The sequence below is a fragment of the Cervus canadensis genome, chromosome 6 (genome assembly GCF_019320065.1).
Source record: "Cervus canadensis isolate Bull #8, Minnesota chromosome 6, ASM1932006v1, whole genome shotgun sequence".
NCBI classification, from domain to species: Eukaryota; Metazoa; Chordata; class Mammalia; order Artiodactyla; family Cervidae; genus Cervus; species Cervus canadensis.
The window spans coordinates 86,473,649-86,495,497 of NC_057391.1; the positions used below are offsets into that span (position 1 = coordinate 86,473,649).

Consider the following 21,849-nt stretch of genomic DNA (forward strand, 5'->3'; position numbering starts at 1 on the left):
CAAGTTGAAAAATATAACAGGATGTGAAGGGGTGAAAAACATGCCACCCTAAAGTACACCTCTTTGGCTCAAGTATTATTGTGAACTGATGGTAAGCAAAGCCCAGCAGACTCAGGAATGGCTTTTCACTTTCCCCTTAAATGCATAAAAAAATTTAGAAAGTGGGTCTGTACCAGGAAGAGAGCTATTACTAAAGGTACCATCTATATCTGAAAGACTTACCTGCGTGGCAGGGCAAACATCTGTTAATGGTAACCCCCTCTTCTCACTTCCTGTGAACTGCCTTCCTTCCCTCTGAAGTCCCAGGCCCCTATTTCTTTCCTTAGCTCAGGATGGAAGATAAGCTTCAATTGCCTGGCTGCCTGTGTATCTCATATGTTTGTGGGGCTCCCATACATACAACATTAAATGTTTCTTCTCCTTTTAATCTGCTTGATATCAATTTAATTATTTACCAGCCAAAGAACCTAAAAGGTTTGTAAAGGAAAAATCATTTTCCCTCCCCTTTCACTTGGAAAGTGTTTCCAAACACTTGGAAAAAGTGTTTGCTAAAAATCCAAAGCTTACATATGCTGGACATGCTTGCAATTTGTAAGGGTAAGGTCATTTTGTGAAATCAAAAGTTTGTATTAAGATGTTATTAAGTGCTTCGACTTTAATAGTTATCCTAAAGTATCACTTCATTTGAACAAACTACTATCTATACATGAGTCCTTCAGAAATTGTCCATATGGTCGGTGTGGCTACTAAGGAGAAGCATGGGCGAGCACTGTGGTGATGGAAGAGTTCTGTGCTTTGATTGTGGTGGCAGTAAGAATGAGATTCATGAGATAAAACTGCATGGAAGTACGCACACACACAGACTCACTCAGTACACAATACAACTGGTCAAATCTGCATAAGCTCCATGCATTGCAGGTGTCAGTTTGCTGGTTTTGATACTGGACCTCAATAAAACAAAATGTTACCATTGAGAATAATTGGGTAAAGGGCACAGGGCACATTTTATTTTGCAACCTCTATGGACCTATTATTATTTCAAAACAATTTTCTAATCCAATTATATAAGCTTTTTAAATACCATACATGCAGCTCAGAAAATAAATATCACATATTTTTTAAAGTAGAGCTGGCCCTTGAACAACATAGGTTCGAACTGCAGAAGTCCATTTACACACAGATTTTTTTTTTTTTAATTGTAAACACCACAGTATTACAGGATCCCCAGTGGGTTGAATTCACAGGTGTGGAAGTATAGCTAGAGAGAAACTGCAAATACAGAGGGCCAACTACATGTTATACTCGGATTTTAGACTGCACAGAGGGTCAGGGTTCCTAAGCCCAAAATGGTCGAAGGTCAACTCTAAGCCAGCTGTAAAGTACCTGTGGAGGCAGAGAATCCACACAAAATCCACACCTGACCAGTTCTATTGTTTCTGTGGCTAAATAAAAAGGGAAGAAATCACCCTGAAGTCAAAGCAGTTTGAAAATCTACCAGGGCCTACCCTGGTCATGATTCCTGGGTAATGTCAGCAGTCTCAGCTCCCAAAGGGCAAGCGTGATGGCCCAACACATCTTGCTCACCACCAAGAAGGCAGCAGAGACGCATCATGCAACTGTAAGGAATTTGGTGAAATAAAGGAGGCAAAGGCAGACGGAAAAGACAATGTGGGATAAAGAACATTACAGCGGGGGCAAATTTTCACTTTATCATTTATTACTCTAGGCTCAGCCTGAAACCTACTCATTTGCAAACTGAAGAGAGTTGTTTGGCCTCTGAATCACCTTCCAGTTCTAAAGGGCTAGGCTCTGTAAGTTCACAGATGTGAATATATAGCAAAGGTTCTTAATATTTAATTAGAACAGAGGACTTTTCAGAACTAGGCTGTTTGTTTTTATCGTCTGTAGTGAAAATGAACAGATGCAAAATACTCAGCCTTTAAACAACAGATCTTTCCTAACCCTGCAGCAAAGCCCAGCTCTTTAGATGTTCTCCAACAAGGAATGGTCAAGTTTAATCCCCTTCTGAAAAAGCAAAGTGGCCAGAAGACACGGTAGCAAACGACCTGTGCAAGTTTCCAAAAGCAGGCGGCAGAGAGCGGCAGAGACCTGAAGCCAAGTGATTTCACACCAAAACATAAAGGCCTCATGGGACTAATGAGCAAATGACTTCAGGACACTTTTCAAGGCATTCAATGAATGTCAGTGGCCCCAAACATTAGTACTCTTTGAAAGATAATTTTCAGAATCTTACTTTACTCTTCTCACTTTCCGTTTGTCTGAGCTTATTTTTCATTTCTCCTTCATTCTCCTCTGCTTTAGCTTCTTGTTTCTTCAGTGCCTAGAAAGACAGAATGGGAAAATAAACACTGTCAATATTCCAAAAGGATTGATTTATTAAGAAGAAGCTGAGGCAGATGATTATGAATTGCCCGAAACATACATATGAATTACAACCTGCTCATTCACTCAAGTCCTAAGATCACTTTGCTGGGGATCAAATATAAACAACTTTCCAACCTACCTAACCACTTAATTTCATTATTTCCCATCTTTGGGAATTTTATAACACATTCAGAGAACTTAGCTAACAGCTTTCTTGGAAACAAATTTTACAGCCTTAAGAAATAATAGTATTTACAAGCTCTATTATCTGTTCAACTATTCTGATATGATACCAAAAACCAGTTGACTACCTTTTCAAATTCTTAAAAAAAAAAACTATCAAGGTAGAAAGATGCTGGTTGCATCATTATTACATATATGACATTTTATCACAACATATAACTGGCTCTTCAAACCATACTTCACATACAGCAAAAAAAGTACTCTTTTTTCTTTCTCTTCAATAAATATTTTTTTCCTTTTGATGTATACATTTTTCTCTCTTTAATGAAATGAAGAAAAGGAACTTTAAGAAAATACAAACTTTAAAACTTAACCGCAAAAGTGTTTGCTTTGGTTTGTATCTATGTTAAAACAAAATTAAACTTGAGAAAAAAGCTTATACTAAGAGCAATCTTCCATCTAAAAGACAATCCATTTGTTTAAAAATTTTTTTGACACTTTGAGCATTTAAATTTAAAAAGGTACATGTGTGGAGACCATCAAAATTGAGAAAAGCCAAATTTCCAGATCTCTCTTCCAACAAGTTCTATGATGCTCAAAAGAAAATTTATTTTTAGGCAAACAGCAAAACATGTTAAAACTGTTGTTTTGACACAAATATAATTAATCACATTTCAATTTCATTCACTCACATATCCAACAAATATCCCCAAAGCACATATACATGAGTATACAGAATAACCATGGACCCCTATCCATGAGATTACTGCTCCTCTGCACAGCACCTACTCTCACTAATAAAAACTATTCAGGAAAAAGGCAGAGTTGTTTAGTTGCTAAGTTGTGTCTGACTCTTTTGCAACGCCATGGACTGTAGCCTGCCAGGCTCCTCTGTCCCTGAGATTTTCTAAGCAAGAATACTGGAGTGGGTTGCCATTTGCTTCTCCAGGGGATCTTTCTGACCCAGGGATCGAACCCGGGTCTCCTGCACTGGCAGATGGAATTTTTACCACTGAGCCACCAGGGAAGCCCAAAAAGGCAGAGTAATTTTGGTTTGAGCATAAAAAATATAATAACACTTTTAGAGTGCTGTGTCCAGGCATTCTTCTTCTTCTTACATAAAGTAAATATTAATATATTCTATATACTAAATATTTTCATTTAATTTTTATGAAAATTCCATGAGTTATCATTAAGGCCATTTTATTAAGAGGAAAGCTGGAGTTACAAAAGATTGAATACTTTGCTCAAGGTCATTCATCTAGTTCATGACAGAGACAGGAGGTAGACTCGGGCTATCTGCCTCTTAACCCTGAATGGTATTGCCTCTCCATGTTGAAATAACAGTATTAAGCACAGAGTGAATATGAAGACTAAATAATTTGATAGTTGTAAAGCATTAAAAGGGGACTTCCCAGGTGGCTCAGAGGTAGAGAATCCACCTGCCAATGCAGGAGATGCAGGAGACATGGGTTCGATCCTCGGGTCAGGAAGATTCCCCTGGAGAAGGAAATAGCAACCCACTCCAGTTGTTCTTGCCTGGGAAATCCTATGGACAGAGGAGCCTGGTGGGTTGCAGTCCATGGGGTCACAAAAGAGTAGGACATGACAAAGTGACTAAACATCAACAATCATGATTACAAGACTGCTAACAATTGATAAAGTATTACAAATCATAACATTTTTCAGGAAGCTACCAAGTGATTTTGATGTTTGATATTTGTTCTTCATTGTAAGGTAAGTAAAATTTGTAATAATACTTACTTATGTATGTATAACCTATTTGTTTTTAGCTGGTGGGATGTGTTTAGAAATTTTTCCTCAAAAAAATTATCCTAGAAATTTGAGAATTACTGCATCTCTATTCTTTCCTTACTTTCTCAGTCTAACTCCACCTAACGTGTGTGCGTATGTGAGAGAGAGAGAAAGAGGGTGAGGGAAGGAGGGAGAAATATGAAGAAAAAAAGATATAAATTATTGCTGTATTTTTCATGAATTCATTTAATAATATTTGAACTATCTTATTCCCCAACATCATCATTCCAACCTAGCCATCCCTCACCTTTTTTTTCTTTAATGAGTTAAACTTAGTTGGTTATCTTTTCAATACTTTTTCATTGAACTAAAAACCAGCCTGGGTGTTTCCACAGGCAGGAGACTATGAGGAAGACTTCCTCGGGGAGTTGATAAGTTTAATCAAATTATAAGCAGTCAGGCTCCCCAGCCTCCCCTTCTGGATTCAAACTCCTAAGCAGAAGCCATTTCAAATGGGTATGCACGGAAGGCCCACCCAAGCCAGGTGGCATCACTTAAGACCATAAAAAACTTCCAGAAAGATGAGCTTGTCCCAAAAAAAGAGTCATTCACTTCCAAAGCCGAATTCAAAATCCACCTTGGAAGACTCTGCAACCTTCAGCCAGTAGCTGCTAATGTCCTTCCAATAAGATTTTGTACATCATGTTTCAAATTGTTTCCACCTCTCCTTACTGAAAACAGAAGGAGGCACCTTTAAAACCTGGCTTAACTTCATGCTGCCACTCTAAGGAATTTAACTTACTTAAGAACTCAAACTCCAAAAATTCTCCAGGGAAATTTTTCCATTTTACTAACTGGAATTAATCCATTTCTGTCCTTTGCTCATGAGCTGCAAAACTTACAATTTAAAAATCCTATCACATTTTACATCAGAAACAAACAAACAAGACAGACATATTCACATTTTCCAAGTGTTTACATAACTTAATTTTTTAAAAAAAGCTTAATTCATATATATGCTCATTTTAACTTACATAGATAGGCATTCAAATATTCCTTGTCTAGAAGCTTACATTTCCAAAGAGAACTGAAAAAGGTTTGTTGTCACTATGGTATAAGCTTTAGAAGACCAGGGACCCTATCTGTCATGATCACATTTCAACTCTAACACAATTCTTGGCACATTTTAGGTGGTAAACATATGTTATTTAATGGATGAATAAACATCTCACATCTCTTTATAATTCCTGAATAACAACTGCAGTTTATAATTGGCCAACTCTGCTCATCACCTACATGAAAGTTTCCCAGATTTCTCCCATCTTTCTTAACCACCACATTTTCTCAAACACCAAGCAGTCTTTCTCTCTGAAAAAAAACAGTATTATTATGATGTAGTGATATTGGAAAATAAATATTATTTGGGGGTTCATGTCAAGGAGTTAATAACCCTTTCCTATTTTCCCAAGACATCATTTTAGACTCTTCCTTAGGGAAAAAATCCTCCGAATGGTTTTATTTTTGATAATTCAGATTTATCAGATAATTCAGATTTCATAATTTTAAAGACAGCTTAGAATTCCCATATATCTTTCACCTAGCTTTCCCTAAAATTAACATCTTACATAATGGTGGTAGGTTTATCAAAACAAAAATGTCAACACTGTTACAAAACCATTAAACTACAGGCATTATTGAACTTATCATATGATCTTTATCCAAGACACTTCAGAGCATCTTATCTCTTTAGTCTCCTCTGATCTGGGGAAGTTTTTCAATCTTTTCTTGCTTTTACAATTTCAGTATTTTCGAAGAGCAAACACTTCAGGTATCTTCAAGACAGATACTTCATAGAATATCCTTCAATATGGGTTTTTCTGATGTCTTCTTATAATTAGACAGAGCTCACAAATATGGGAACAGAATATCCAAGAGGTGCCCTTCTCAGAGCATCACGCTGTAGGGGACATGATAACGTGACTCAGGACTAGCGAGGTTAAGCTTGATCATTTAAGGCAGGGTGGTGGCTGCCAAATCTCCCCGCCATAAAGTTAGTATTCTTACCTTTCCAGACTCTGATAGAAGCAAGTCATTAAGTCCGGCCCACAATCAAAGGGAGAAGAGTTAAGCTCCACTTCCCAGCAGGAGAATATCAAAGAATATGTGGAAATACATTAAAATCACTAAAGTAATATTCTGGTAGACAATTTGAGGCTATGCAAGTATGTGTAAATTTCATCCACCAATTTAAGCTTAAAATCAGACCTAATGTAACATTACCAGTACATTTTTGGCCTATAAAATGCAACCCAGGTTCCTGGTATTTTAACTCACAGGCCAGTGCTCAATGCTAAGTAGAAAGCTGAACCCCTTTGCACTCTCCTCCAGATAACCTACCTGCACCAAATGCATTAATGGGTAATGTAGAATTTATGGAAGACCATATCGGTGGATGGAGTACACTCATCAAGTCTCCATCTAATCCTAATTCTCCTATTTTACTCACCAGGAACTCTCTTTCTCCCCATTTGCCCCCCATCTCTCTTCAGCTTCATTGTCTCGTTTCTTTTCAGCTTCTGGATATTCCCAAATAGCTTCTAAATATCCCTCCCAAAGTTATACAGAGCAACGTGCTCTATCACAGTTCTCAGCTTTGAACACTTACACTTGTACCATGTCCAACATCCCCACTTTCCTCACTCCATAAAGAAAAGTTACCAGGATCCAGGATCCCCTTGCAGGGCAGCTAGCAAATAATTACTTTTTATTCTCATCAGATGAGTTCAGTCACTCAGTCGATTCCAACTCTTTACCACCCCATGGACTGCAGCACACCAGGCCTCCCTGTCCATCACCAACTCCCGGAGCTTGCTCAAACTCATGTCCATCAAGTCAGTGATGCCATCCAACCATCTCATCCTCTGTCCTCCCCTTCTCCTCCTGCCTTCAATCTTTCACAGCATCAGGGTCTTTTTCAATGAGTCAGTTCTTCACATCACGTGGCCAAAGTATTGGAGTTTCAACTTCTGCATCAGTCCTTTCAATGGATATTCAGGACTGATTTCCTTTAGGATTGACTGGTTTGATCTCCTTGTTGTCCAAGGGACTCTCAAGGGTCTGCTTCAATACCAAGTTCAAAAGCATCAATGTTCTCAACTTTCTTTATGGTCCAACTCTCACATCCATACATGACTACTGGAGAAACCACAGCTTTGACTAGACGGTTTTAATATGCTGTCTCTGCTTCTTAAGTCTCTGCTTTTTAATATGCTGTCTAGGTTGGTCATAGCTTTTCTTCCAAGGAGCAAGTGTCTTTTAATTTCAAGGCTGCAGTAACAAGCAGCAATTTTGGAGCCCAAAAAAATAAACTATGTCACTGTTTCCATTGTTTCCCCATCTATTTGCCATCAAGTGATGGGATTGGATGCCATGATCTTAGTTTTCTGAATATTGAGTTTTAAGCCAGCTTTTTCACTCTCCTCTTTCATTTTCATCAAGAGGCTCTTTAGTTCCTCTTCACTTTCTGCTATAAGGGTGGTGTCATCTGCATATCTGAGGTTGTTGATATTTCTCCCAGCAATCTTGATTCCAGCTTGTGTTTCATCCAGTCCAGCATTTCTCATGATGTACTCTGCATATAAGTTAAATAACCAAGGTGACAATATACAGCCTTGACATACTCCTTTCCCAATTTGGAAAGGAGTCCATTGTTACATGTCCAGTTCCAACTGTTGGCTTCTTGACCTGCATACAGATTTCTCAGGAGGCAGGTAAAGTGGTCTGGTATTCCAATCTCTTCAAGAATTTTCCAGAGTTTGTTGTGTAGTCAATGAAACAGAAGTAGATGTTTTTCTGGAACCCTCTTGCTTTTTTGATGATCCAATGGATGTTGGCAGTTTGATCTCTGGTTCCTCTGCCTTTTCTAAAACCAGCTTGATTATCTGGACATTCTCGGTTCACATACTGCTGAAGCCTAGCTTGGAGAATTTTGAGCATTATTTTGCTAGCGTGTGAGATGAGTGCAGTTGTGTGGTAATTTGAGGATTCTTTGGCATTGCCTTTCTTTGGGATTGGAATGAAAACTGGCCTTTTCCAGTCCTGTGGCCACTGCTATGTTTTCCAAATTTGCTGGCATATTGAGTGTAGCACTTTCATAGCATCATCTTTTAGGATTTGAAATAGCTCAACTGGAATTTCATCACCTCCACTAGCTTTTGTTTGTAGTGATGCTTCCTAAGGCCCACTTGACTTCAGACTCCAAGATGTCTGGCTCTAGCTGAGTGATCACACCATCATGGTTATCTGGGTTATTGAGATCTTTTCTGTGTATTTCTTCTGTGTATTCTTGCCACTTCTTAATCTCTTTTGCTTCTGTTAGGTTCATACCATTTCTTCCTTTACTGTGCCCATCTTAGCATGAAATGCTCCCTTGGTATCTCTAATTCCCTTGAAGAGATCTCTAGTCCTTCCCATTCTATTGTTTTTCTCTATTTCTTTGCATTGATCACTTAGGAAGGCTACATTCTCATACTAATAGATATTTAATTATTGTATCTTATAATTAGTATAAATGTTAGTAATTTTACTTGATGTGAAAGGAATATCAGTAAGTTGAACTTTAATCAAATTGTGTTTCCTAATACATGGAATTATGCCCTCAGTTCAGTCATTCAGTCGTGTCCGACGCTTTGCGACCCCATGGATCACAGCACACCAGGCCTCCCTGTCCATCACCAACTCCAGGAGCTTGCTCAAACTCATGTCCATTGAGTCGGTGATGCCATCCAACCATCTCACCCTCTGTCATCCCCTTCTCCTCCTGCCTTCAATCTTTCCCAGCATCAGGATCTTTTCCAATGAGTCAGTTCTTCACATAAGGTGGCAAAAGTATAGGAGCTTCAGCATCAGTCCTTCCAGTGAATATTCAGGACTGATTTCCTTTAGGATTATGCCCTAGAAACACATAATTCTTCTGAAAGTCAACTATTTTGTTTTCAAATTTGAATTTCCATATATGAGCTGGTTGAATAAAAGAATATCTAATTCTCTTCAATATATAAGAATCTGCAATAATACTTCCTTTCCTCCTCACTTTCCAGTTAATTATAATATCACCTTTCCAAAATAACATACATTTCTACTGTAGCTCTACTTGGTGTCTAAAACATCATCTAATGTCCCTCTTTTTTATTTCTCCTTTTATTCTAAGGCAGGGATCCCCAAACTCCAAGGTCTAATGGTTGATGAACCGAGGTGGAACTGATGTAATAGTAATAGAAATAAAATGCACAATAAATGTAATTGTTTGAATCATCATGAAACCATCCCCACTCCAAACCCAGTATGTGGTAAAATTGTCTTCCACGAAACCGGTCCCTGGTACCAAAAGGTTGGGGACTGCTGCTCTAAGGATATGTAAGTCTCAGAAAACAGAGGCAATGAGAACTAAAACTTTATTGTTTTCATTGGAGGAGCAAAAGCGAGGTATCAAGAAGCAGCCCAAAGCAAATTACTCTATTTCAACCGTATTATTTAGAAATCTCATTAACTTAAAAGATTATTTCTGCTACCTATACAACGTAAGCCAGTAAACGAGTAACACACAAGCAATATTCTAGCCCAAAACACTGAACCTATTTTCTACATTAGTTTAAAATGAAAGACCAAAAGAGGTCTAACTCTTAAGACTGAGTAAATAGATACATTAATGCACTTTAAATTTTGGAACACAGGTAACAGTCAATGAGAAATAGTTTAACAGTAACTAAATCAAAATTACAAGTCATTTCTTTAAACCTTAGTAACAAACTTTAATTCATTTACTACCTCTTTTAAGAATGTAAGGCCGCACTGGATTTCTTTTCTATTTGACTTAGATCAAGCAACTTAGAATTATATTGAAAACTGACCCAGTAAAAGTAGTTATGAAGAGGAAAAAAATTCGCATGCCAATGAATTTCTATTGCTGTGTTATTTTGCCCTTTAAAACTTGTTTTTTTCTTAAAAGCAGTTTAGCTATAAAGCCATCATGTGTCCTGCTTCTGGATTCAGATTGTCTTTTACATATTTAAGATCACAGCAACAACAGTGGGCCTTAATAGAGGGTCCCTAGAGAACATTTAAACCTTTAATAACAACTTTTCTTCTTTTTCTTAAGTGTGCCTATTTCCATTAAAAAGACTAACATATTGAGTATTGTACTACTTAAGTTCTTTAGAGGCTGATGCTTCTGATTCTCACAGTTAAATATAATAAAAAAAAAAAAAAAGGAGCCTTTCCTGTAAAAGAGTAAGGAAAGGAGAAAAAGAAAATGTTTGTAGACATTTCATCTGACCATAAAAACTCCCACAACTTTGACAATAGGCATGTTTATCAAGAGGTTCTAAAAAATAACACACTCAAAAACATAGAACAAATAAGGAATTAAAGGCCCTTTGTTTACTTTAAATGGACCAGCAAAGCCTGGGTAAGAATGATGGAGCTGGAATGAAATAAAGGTCACATGTTAATTACCCATGCAGGCCACTGAAATTTAAAAAAAAAAATATGAGCATAAGCTATCCTGCCTGTCTCACCCTAGTCACTTAGCAGTGCTACAATTGCATGCCATTGGTTACAAGAGCAAGAATATGCAGATGATAAACCAACAGTTTTCACTGGTAAACCAACAGGACTATAGAAAAACAAGTCTGTGCTCACACTGAACAACAGGGCTATAATATTATATTAGAAGTATAAACTTTTAAGTCAGTTTTTTTTCCCCCAGTAAAAATAAAAAATGAAAAAGTCATATTACTGAAAATTATAACAGTTGCTCTTAATATATATGTGTGTGTGTATATTTATATATGTATATATATATTTGTGCTTATATATATATTTTTAAAACCCTTATTTTTTAGAGTGATTTTAAGTTCACAGTAAAATTAAGAGGAAGGTACAGAGAGTTCCCATATATACTTAGTCCACATACAGGCATAACCTCCCCAATTAACGACATCCTCCAACAAAGTGGTACATTTGTTACAAGTAATGAACCTAAATTGATCCATCATAATAACCCAAAGCCCATGGGTTACATAAGGTTCACCTGCTGTCATATAATGACAAGTATGCATCGTTATAGTATCGTAAAGAGTAATTTCACTATCCTAAAAAAATCCCCTGTGATCCACCGATTCATCTCTTCCCTCTCTACCCCAACTTGATGCTGTTTACTATCTCCATATTTTCTCCCCCCAGAAAGTCATTTAGTCAAAATCATACAGTCTGTGATATTTTCAAATTAGCTTCTTTCACTTAGTAATATGCCTTTAAGGTTCTTCTATATCTTTCCATGACATTATAAGTCATTTACTTTTTATAATTGTTCATGTAAGTACAAAATAAAAATCCACAAATATTTTAAACTTCATAATATAGTAATCGTGATTGTTGCTTAGTCACTAAGTTGTGCCCTACTCTTTTGCAACCCCATGGACTGTAGCCCGTCAGGCTCCTTTGTTCATGGGATTTCCCAGGCAAGAACACTAGAGAAGGTTTCCATTTCCTTCTCCAGGGGATCTTCCTGACACAGGGATTGAACTCACGTTCCCTGCACTGGCAGGCAGATTATTTACCACTGAACCACCATATTTTGATGCCAATTAGACCACATAAGCTATAAATTGAAGTTGTAAGTTGTTTATATTTATGTATTTTAAAAAACCAAAAGCTTTAGGGACATGTCATATTTCAAATCAAAGAAAAACATTATTAAGTACTCAGTATGTATAAAACACTATAATTGGAACCTGACTTGACTAGAATTTTTTAAAAGACAAAAATATGCTATTTCCAAAATTCTCTCCTTTAAAACTAAATCATAGCTCCAAAACTATCAAACATCAATAGAAAAATACATATTTTGAAAAGGAACATATATGAATAATACAGCAGGATATTATTGCTCATAACTAGTACTACTCATTTAAATTAACATAGATTTTATTTCTATCAAGTTCTATGAATTTCTAAATTTTGTTTTTTCCTAAATCAAGACAGAGATTCCTCCCACATGAAAACTAGCTAAAGTCATGGAAAATTTTAGCCTTTAAGTTCATCCAGTTGGGGATTATCTGTGCCAACAAAAACCAAAACAAAAAAAAAAAAAAGTAAGCTTCTTTTCAAGGCAGAAAACAATACATTCATATTCTAAATCCCTGAGCCAATATCTAACTCAAAGACAGCTAAGTGAATATTACTTAAATTGTTCAAATTTATTTTCAGCCGTAACCAAGGAACAAAAATTCTATACCAACATCTACGATTTGAAAACACTTAAATAAGTGAAAGCAGAACTGTGTGAGAGAAGTCCAAGGGAATCTGATACTGATCATTACCACTCTGACACCATATAGATTTGGGGGATATCAAAGGGGAAGACTCTAAAACCTTGCTGCCAGCTGAACTCTGTGTATTTTCCACACTGAAGCAGTAAGCACATAGTGAGGAGTCACAAGTTGCAGTCATTCTTGTTTTTCAAAGAGTAGAGTAATATCAAGTATCAAGTGGTTGAGTAAGATTTATCAGTAGTTAAGCACACTGCTATAACTTCTGATGGTAAGTAAAATCTTAAATAATGTTCTTTAAAGATACCTGAGGTTTTGACAGCATAAAACTCAAAGTTTCTGTTTGAGAATGACCTAAATATTTTTTTCTTTTTTCTTCTTCTCATCATATGGTGATTATGATTTCAGGAATCCAAAGAGCTTTCACAGGAATTATTGTGGTAAGACAGATGGGTACATATTATGGACCTATTTTCCCTGATGAATAAACAAACTCATTGCTTCCACTACGTTCATATTTATGGAGTCTGTGACTGGTTAGGACACCCTATGCCAAAGAAGCCAACTGAGGTCATGGGTTCAATCACCATGAGAGCCAATTCCCTTTGCTCTCTTGCATGGCAAGTGTCTTTACCCTCAAGTTTAGCCCAAGGCCACATGGATGACTAAGTAGGCCAGAGACCATGGATGAATCAGTGAAAATCCACTACTATGACTATGAAAATAACTCAAAAGTAAAACCCCTATTGACTAGTGTCAGGATTTCATTCTTCAGATGTTATTAAATTTGCCAATCTGCAAAACAAAACCTTAATCATTGCCTACAAAGTTGGTATGCTGAAAAGACATACAAGTCTTTTGACTTCTTTAATTCAAAAGCAACAACAGTAATGAGTATTTCCCTCCTAAATGCCATTGCTTTTACTGGAATGGATTTTATTTTTATGCAACCTTTTACTTAATAAAAATCTTGCAAGTAAAGTTAAATGTGAGCCCAACAAGTGTACTTTCCAGGATTTCCTTCAAATTTAAAAAGCAACCGCTCTTAGTGGAGGGTCTGTTTTTATCTGAGTAGTTCCCTCTCAAAAAAGAGACGCATAGTTTTATTAGAAATCCCAAAGCAATATGATACTTTGTTTGACTTTCTAAATGCAGGACCATGGAGTTAGAATTGTTGACAAACAGAAGATCATAGATAATTATGGAAATTTAATTTGAAATTTCTCAAGTTTTAGGTGTATTTGAGCAGAATGCTCTGTAAATATACAACATCCTACACTGTTCAGAGTTAGAAGATATTATTTTACGCCTTTGGATTGCCGGGGGGTGGGGGTTGTTTTGTTTTGTTTTTTACTTTTTCTAATCAAAATAAAATGGTACCAAGCCTATGAATAAGCCTATCTGTAGCAAAGTCATCTTTGTTTACACAATATTACTATGCACTCAGTAGTTGCCCAATAAATATTAATTGATAACGATGGAAAAGGGCTTTATAAACAGATGGTCTAGTATAAATTTGCTGGAAATGTGAATAAAAACATTCCACTCTTCAAGAAAAGCATAAAGTAGAAATTAAACAAGTCCTGCACTCAGAAAACCTCAGTCTATTGTCAGACAGCTGTTCAGTCAACAAGAGCACAAACATTTTTCATCATCATCATAGCATTAATAGCATTAAATGTCTATTTGCATATGGTCCCTACACAGATTTAAGTTAGCCTTATTTGTCATAATTTGCAGAGATAATATTGATGAGAAAAAATAAGCACACATAAAAAAATAAATGTAATTAAACATTACTTTGAGATCTAGTCATATGTACTATGAACATAAAATATGTGTCAGACTTAAATGCAATTCACAGAAGCAATATGAGCAGTTATTTATAAATAAATAAGAGACTATGAGATGCTTTACAAGAACAAGCATATGTGTAAAGAACAGGTGAAGCAAAGAATGAGTCAGAGGCCACAGGGGCCCTAATAGAATTAGTGACTCTTCTGTAACCTCGAGAGCAAACAACTGGGAAAGAAAAAACAAAAAATTGTGTGAGGACTTACTTCAACAATGGTACAACCAAGGAAATTATAAGCACAGTGAACAACCCAGAAGAACATCCCCAAAAACACACATTATTAAAAAACTCTTGAATAAGAAGAAGATGTGAGTTAGTATATATGGGAGAATTTTGGAGAAAAGTAGTTGAAACAGAGAATTGAACGAGGATAGAAAATACACTACATGTATGTAATAAATAATGGCCTTAGGTATTATTTTTTAATAAAGTAAAAAGCCTAACAAGACATAAGCATTAATTATCTATAATTGAGACTGGAAGAAATTTAAGATAACTTACACCTACACATCATCTCACAGAACTGCCCCCTTCAAAAGAACCCAAAGGCCTTAACCAGCATGCTAACAGTTGACATATTACCTATTCTCTGATGTGGAATACGTTTCTAAATGTTCAACTTTCATCTTATCAATATTAAATAGTATATTAAATAAAAGGTTCCTGAAAAATAGTATCAAAATGAAACTATCTTTAACTTAGTTAGCTATTAATCTCAGTATTTCCCAATACAAAAAATATAACATGGCTGGTAGAGACTGGTCTCTGATATCTACAATTCATGCAGGAAATTTGCTCTGTGAATGGAAACTTAAGTACTGAGTAAATATAAGGTTGAAAGAGATAACATCTAAGATCTCTTTCAACTTCTGTAAGAAGTTTAGGGGGAAAAAAACATTTTCCACAGACAGAATATTTAAAGTGTTTTGGTGTCATCTGAAAGGATCAATACCTGATAAAATAGACCTTAGGTTAAATAAGAGAGTGGCTGGACGCGGGAGAAAAGGAGAGAAATCAAGAGAAAGACTGAAGAAGACTAAGGAACACTGTAAGTCTGGGACCTGCACATTTCCACCTGTGCCAAATAGCATTCAACCAACTCTGAAAGACAAACCCCAGAATAACCAATCATCCTTTTCCATCTATTTCCTTTCTTTCAGCATGTTGACATTAATGGATTTTTCACATCCTTACAGAAAAAAAGTGTTTAATCTTGCAAAAAAAAAAGTAATCCACAGGTAACAAACATGAAAGAGAGAAGAAAATAATTAGCATGACATAAAATGATAAGACAAAGAGCAATGTTGTGAATCAACAGTATGGTGGGTCTGAATTTAAATAAGTATTTCAGCCACAGATTGGTGAAGTGCTTCTTACACAGCAATAAGCAATAGAGTAGAATCATATTCAAAAAAGATCTGCCTAAAATGATTTGAAAATGCACAATTTCAGTAAAAACGCCATCTCTTTCACTCAAATTTTCCCAAAGGGCAGAGAAAGGGTAACTATTTCCCCTACGGGCTACTCTGGAGTCTTGGCAAAGCTGAAATAACACACCAAATTACACTCATTGTTAACATTTCTACTTTCCCAACTGAACTGGGAGCCCAAAAGCGCAATACATCATTTTAAGAGCCTTAAATCCCTAGTCCCCAGCACAGCACCTGGCACGTGGTGGGTCCGTGAAGGTACTGGCCAAATGAATATTTCATAATGAATAGCTTATAATATTCATTTATTCATTCAAGAGACACTTACTTGGCCTATGACAGGCACTGTTCTAGGCACTGGAGATAGAGCAATGAGTACGAGAGACCAAGTGCCAGCCTTCTGCCCAGAGGGAGAGACGACAGACAGATGGCAAACAAGGAAAAGTATTATAAAGAAAAGAATACAGCCAGATAAGCTCAGGAGTGAAAAGGGGGATATATTATGTAGGCTAATTAATAAGGCTTTTCTGAAATAGAGCTGTGAATGACAAGACGGTGTATGCAATGCAACTGCTTAGCAAGTTGAAAATCCCTGGCTCTGGAAATGGAAAGCACAAATGTACAGAAGCAGAAGGGTGCCTGGCCTATCCTTGGAAAAGTAAGGCCAGGGTAACTGCCGAGATTAATTAGGCAAAGTAGAAAAACGATAGAAAACCAGGGTAAGATGGCAGGCAGGGACCACATCAGAGGGTCCTTGTAGGCTAAAGATTTTGGACTTCATCCTGAACAAGATAAGGAAAGAGCACTGAAGGGTTTTGAAGAAAGAAGTAACATTACCTCATTCTATGGGGAAAAAGACTGCAAGGAGGTTAAGAATGGAAGCAAGGAGGTTACTCCTCTACCCCAAGCAGGAAACAATAGTCCCCACAAGATCAAGATAATAAGTCAGGGTAGAAGTGATAGACGGTGAGTTGTTACCAATTAAGACAATATTTTCAAGACAGAGTTGACAACATTTAATAATGAACTGGATATGAAGAATGGGAGGAATGGAGAAGGCAAGGCCATAAAGGATACATACAGAAAAGTTCTAAAATAAAATTAAAATTATTTTGCTATCAAGATGAATAGCCGTATTTTTCAGAAGAAATAAATCATATGAGGTACTCTTACGATGAGCCACACAAAAAGGTAAGGTCTAGCACCTTCTCTACAAGTTCATGAGTCAGAAGGGGAAGGATCAGGAAATGGGGCTCCAGAGACCAAGTCTGCCCAGGCTTTCTGGTTCTGAATTACAGCATCACTCCAACTTGATCCCCATCCAAGACAGATACAGGAGAGCAAGGCTTCACATTCTCAACCTCAGATAATAAACATGAAATGGCGTAGCTTTTTCTCACTGCCATATGAAGCCCATCAAAGAACTACATAAGAAGGTAAGAGCTGCAAATACTATTCTAACATGACCATAATATGGACAAGGATATGTTAGAAAAACCTAAGCAGTTTCACATTTCTTGGGCAATAAATAAAACTACAGATGTAGTATTAAAAAAGAAAGAAAGAAAGAAAAAGGATTCAGGGTACTGAATAGAAGAGTAAGTTCACTAGAAATGCAATGAGTCATGATGGAGCTATAAAAAAATGCTTTACTACTAACAAGTAAAGAAAAACAAACAAGATTAACCAAATGAAAAACAAACAACATTACAATATCAGTGCAAAATGAATATAACTGGGGTGAGAAGACAACAGGGTGCAAAGGCAGTGATTACCAAGGAGAAGAAAATAATCATTAGGAAAAAGTGTTTTAGAGAATGTATCTTTGGGATACTTCTGTATAGCTTAGAAATATGAAACATGGAAAACGGCACAAGACTATATGATTCCAGTGAAATAAATTCTCATGTCAAATTGTAGTCTCTAATTGTTTTACTATATGTAAAAAGATTTTTCCTTAGTGGGAGGGAAAGAGAGAGGAAGAAAGAAATTATAGCTCTGAATAGAAAGTATGAAAGAAACTAACAAAAAGGCATAGAAATGACAGTTTTAGTGTTAAATATAACAGATGTCTTAATATGTAATACTCCATATGTCATCTTTTATTTTTCAATAGCAGAAAGCAACACTGTTTCAAATTTAGGTTTCAAATAGCAGTAGTTAAATAATTAGATTTTTTCCAGTTGCAATATTTGTGCCAAGTGCACGTTTAGGGAGCCCTAAGAGATGAGGTACGTGTATATACTGTAATCATTTTTCAGCAAAGTTCAGCCACTTTAATAAACGATGCCTGCAGTGTCACAATTGATGGTTCAATACTGACGACTAGTGGTCACAAACATGCAGTGATGCCATTACTGAGAACCCTGTGATTTTTATCATCTAAACTTGAAACTTACATGAGAAACCTTAAAAGAACTTCCCTTAAAAACGTCTTGACAATTACATAAGAAAAAATTGTATCTGAAAAGTCTCTTAAAAAACCTTTTCTGTCCATTATTTGCAATATCCACAAACCCAAGCCAATAAGCACCTGCTATTGACCCCTAATGGGAACAACTTGGTAAAGTATCAGTTTATCCACATCCACACAGCTGAATTAACGTGGTTTCAAAAACCCATAATTATTTCAACAGGTCCTACTTTTATATTTCACGAATCTGTGTAGGTCTAACTATTATTTACCTTTGTTAGACACAAAGACAGAAGAAATCCAACTATTCTAAATTTTCAACGTATTAATACTCTGAAAAGCAGTAACCTACTATATCAAAATGGCCATTTTCAAAAGTTGGAATATTTAAAACTTAATCGTGATTGAATTCTTGAAGAATGTTTATGGGATTTGGGTTAAATCATTTAAACGGTTACCTATTATACTTCAAAAAAGTTAAAACTTGTAAGACAAGAGGGCATAATGACTTGTATAGAAATACAGACCATTAACACAAATGGACCATATCACTAGTGATCTAATGCCATTATTTTATTATGTTATGTTTTTACTTTTAGGTTACATTTTCAGGAGTCATTAAGTCATGGAATTTATAAAAGATGAAAATCACTCGAAAAGTAAAGGACTGTTTTTAAAAGATACCATAAATGCCTGGTTTTATTACAGTTTACAAGACACTGCTTATCTATTAATATATCCTGACAATTAAAGTGTGTTTTTTTTTTCCTGATCAAGAAAAAAAAGGTTAAAATTTGCAGATGTGTACTTTCTTCCTTGCAAGAATAAGAGGCACAGAATAATACAAAAATGTATACAGACCTTGGAAAGAAACTTTCTATCAAGAATGTTATATGCAGCTAAATGGTTATTTACATTTGAAAGCAGTCTTCATTTTTCAACTATTCCTAGAATGTCTGTTGTGTGATAAACACTGTACTATGTGCCCCAGAAATGATGGGCTAAAGGGCATGATGGGCAAAGTTCCTACCAATGGAGGAAGAACTAAAATCACATAAGTAAGTATGCTATATAGAGGGGAAGATATACAATAACACAGGTAAACAAATCACAACTATAGGTGACATGTAGTAATATTAAAAGGGCGGCCCAGGTGACGCTATTGGTAAAGAACCCGCCTGTCAATGCAGGAAACTTAAGAGATGCAGGTTCAGTCCCTGGGTTGGGAATATCCCCTGGAGAAGGAAATAGCAACCCACTCCAGTATCCTTGCCTAGAGAATCCCACGGATAGAGGAGCCTTGTGGGCTGCGGTCCATATGGTCGCAAAGAATCAGACACGACTAAAGTGACTTCACAAGTTAATATTAAAAAATAAAAGTCATATGACATAGTAAGGAAGAATGGGCTATTTTAGAAAAGGGGGCAGGAAAGTTCTCTCTGAAGAGGCGGTAATTAAACCTGAAGGATGAAAAAGAGTAAGTTAGGCTGAGAATCAGAAGAAAAACATTCCAATAAGACAACAAGAAGAAATCACTATGGCTGGAATATATATTCCTTACAAAATTTGTAGGGTCACCCATGTACATTTAAACACAAACACAAATAGAAAAAAAAAATTTTTTAATGGAAAATGTTTAATTTTTTTACTCATAAAAAACCAAAAAAATGACGATGGTACTAGGCTAAATGGGAAGTTTCAACAAATGTCAAAGAAATTAAAAATAAATACTAAAAAGTGTTAAAAAAAAAAAAAGCATACATATATATTTCAAAATTCCAAAAGCCACTCCTAAGTCTTGAATTATTGAAGAAATAATAATAGAAATTATAAAATTTAGAAGGAAACTATCATAAAATAATAGTATCTCAAAACATAGGGTAATTTGTTCATAAATTTGTAGCATTAATTTTTAAAAACAAAGAAGTCAATTACTTTACTTCCAAGTCTGAGAAAAGAACATCAATCCTAAAAATGAAAAATCAGAAAACAAAAGTTAAAAGCAGAAGTGGGTGAATTAATAAACAAAGCTAGTCAAAATGAAAACTAATAATTATATCTAGTAATATTAATAAAGAAAAAGAGAACAAAAACTAAATAATATTAAAAGGATATAGCTTCAGAACAATCTTGAAAAAAAAATACAGCAAGGCTATGATTGCTTCTTAAAATTAATACCAAAACATAGCAAAATGGATAAATTACACAATCAGGAATAATCACCAATCTGAATTTAAAAAATTAAAAGTTTATATAAACCAAAAAACACAGAAGCTGAAAACCTCAGCCACCAAAAAGATAGCAGATATCAGTGAGTATGTGAGTGAATTTTAACAAACATTCAAAAAATAGACAATCCTCTTAAACAGACAGAGCCAGGGGATAGAAAAAGAAGGAACCTACCTACCTTGCTTTCAAAACCAAAAAGAGTACTGCAAAGAGAATTATCAGTTATCTCACTCATAAATATAAATATAAACATACTAAAGAAAAGACTAGGAAATTAACTCAGCAATATATAAAAAAATAATATATTATGGCCAAACGAAGTTCTCAGGAATGCAGAGAGAACTCAGCATCAACTGATAAAAGTCAATGCCATTTAAATAAAAGAGGACTTTCCAGGGGACAGAGTGGATAAGAATCAGCCTCACAATGCAGGGGACATGGGTTGCATCCCTGATCCGGGTAGATCCCACAAGCCTCAGCGACTAAGCCCGGGCACCGCACTACTGAGCCTACTGCTACTGACTCCCAGTGAGCTGCAACTACTGAAGCCCACGTGCCTAGGGCCTGTGCTCTGCAACCAGAGAAACCACTGCAAGAAGCAGCCCATGCACTGCAATTAGAAAGTAGCTGCACATTGCAACAGAGTGCAACCAAAAATAAAATATTTTATAAGTTCCACAATCCTCATTCATGGCCTTTTAAAGAATCAACCTCTCTTGGCAACCTACAAATAGAAGGCAATGTTCTTTATCTGATATAGGACAGCACTCAAAACCAGGCACAAATACCTTCCATAAGGTTGACACTCTAGAAGCATTTCTATAAATATTGGAATAAAACAAGGATTCTTACTATCTTTGCTTATATTCAACACTGTGTTTGAGTTTCCAGTCAATTCAAAAATATCACAAGAAATATAAGGAAAGAAATTAAATTGCCTTTAACTTCAAATGATACGATTGACTACCAGACCACCTTACCTGTCTCCTGAGAAACCTGTATGCAAGACAAGAAGCAACAGTTAGAACCAGACATGGAACAAGGGACTGGTTCAAAATTGGGAAAGGAGTACGTCAAGGCTGTATATTGTCACTCTGCCTTAACTTGTGTGCACACTACATCATGCGAAATGCTGAACTGGATCACTCACAAGCTGGAATCAAGGTTGCCAGTAGAAATGTCAACAACCTCAAATATGCAATAATACAATTCTAATGGCAGAAAGCAAAGAGGAACTAAAGAGCTTCTTGATGAGGGTGAAAGAGAAGA

At 36.0% G+C, this 21,849-nt stretch overlaps 1 protein-coding gene across 3 annotated transcripts in view; it reads right to left on the reverse strand.

Annotated features, from left to right (window-relative positions):
* Window positions 1-21,849, reverse strand: part of CEP128 (centrosomal protein 128) — a 465,565-nt gene that overhangs the window by 362,640 nt on the left and 81,076 nt on the right. For all 3 annotated transcript variants that reach the window (XM_043472686.1, XM_043472687.1, XM_043472685.1), the window contains one exon: window positions 2,255-2,341. In XM_043472686.1, the coding sequence (XP_043328621.1) occupies window positions 2,255-2,341 (87 nt within the window). The remainder of the gene's footprint in view (window positions 1-2,254; window positions 2,342-21,849) is intronic.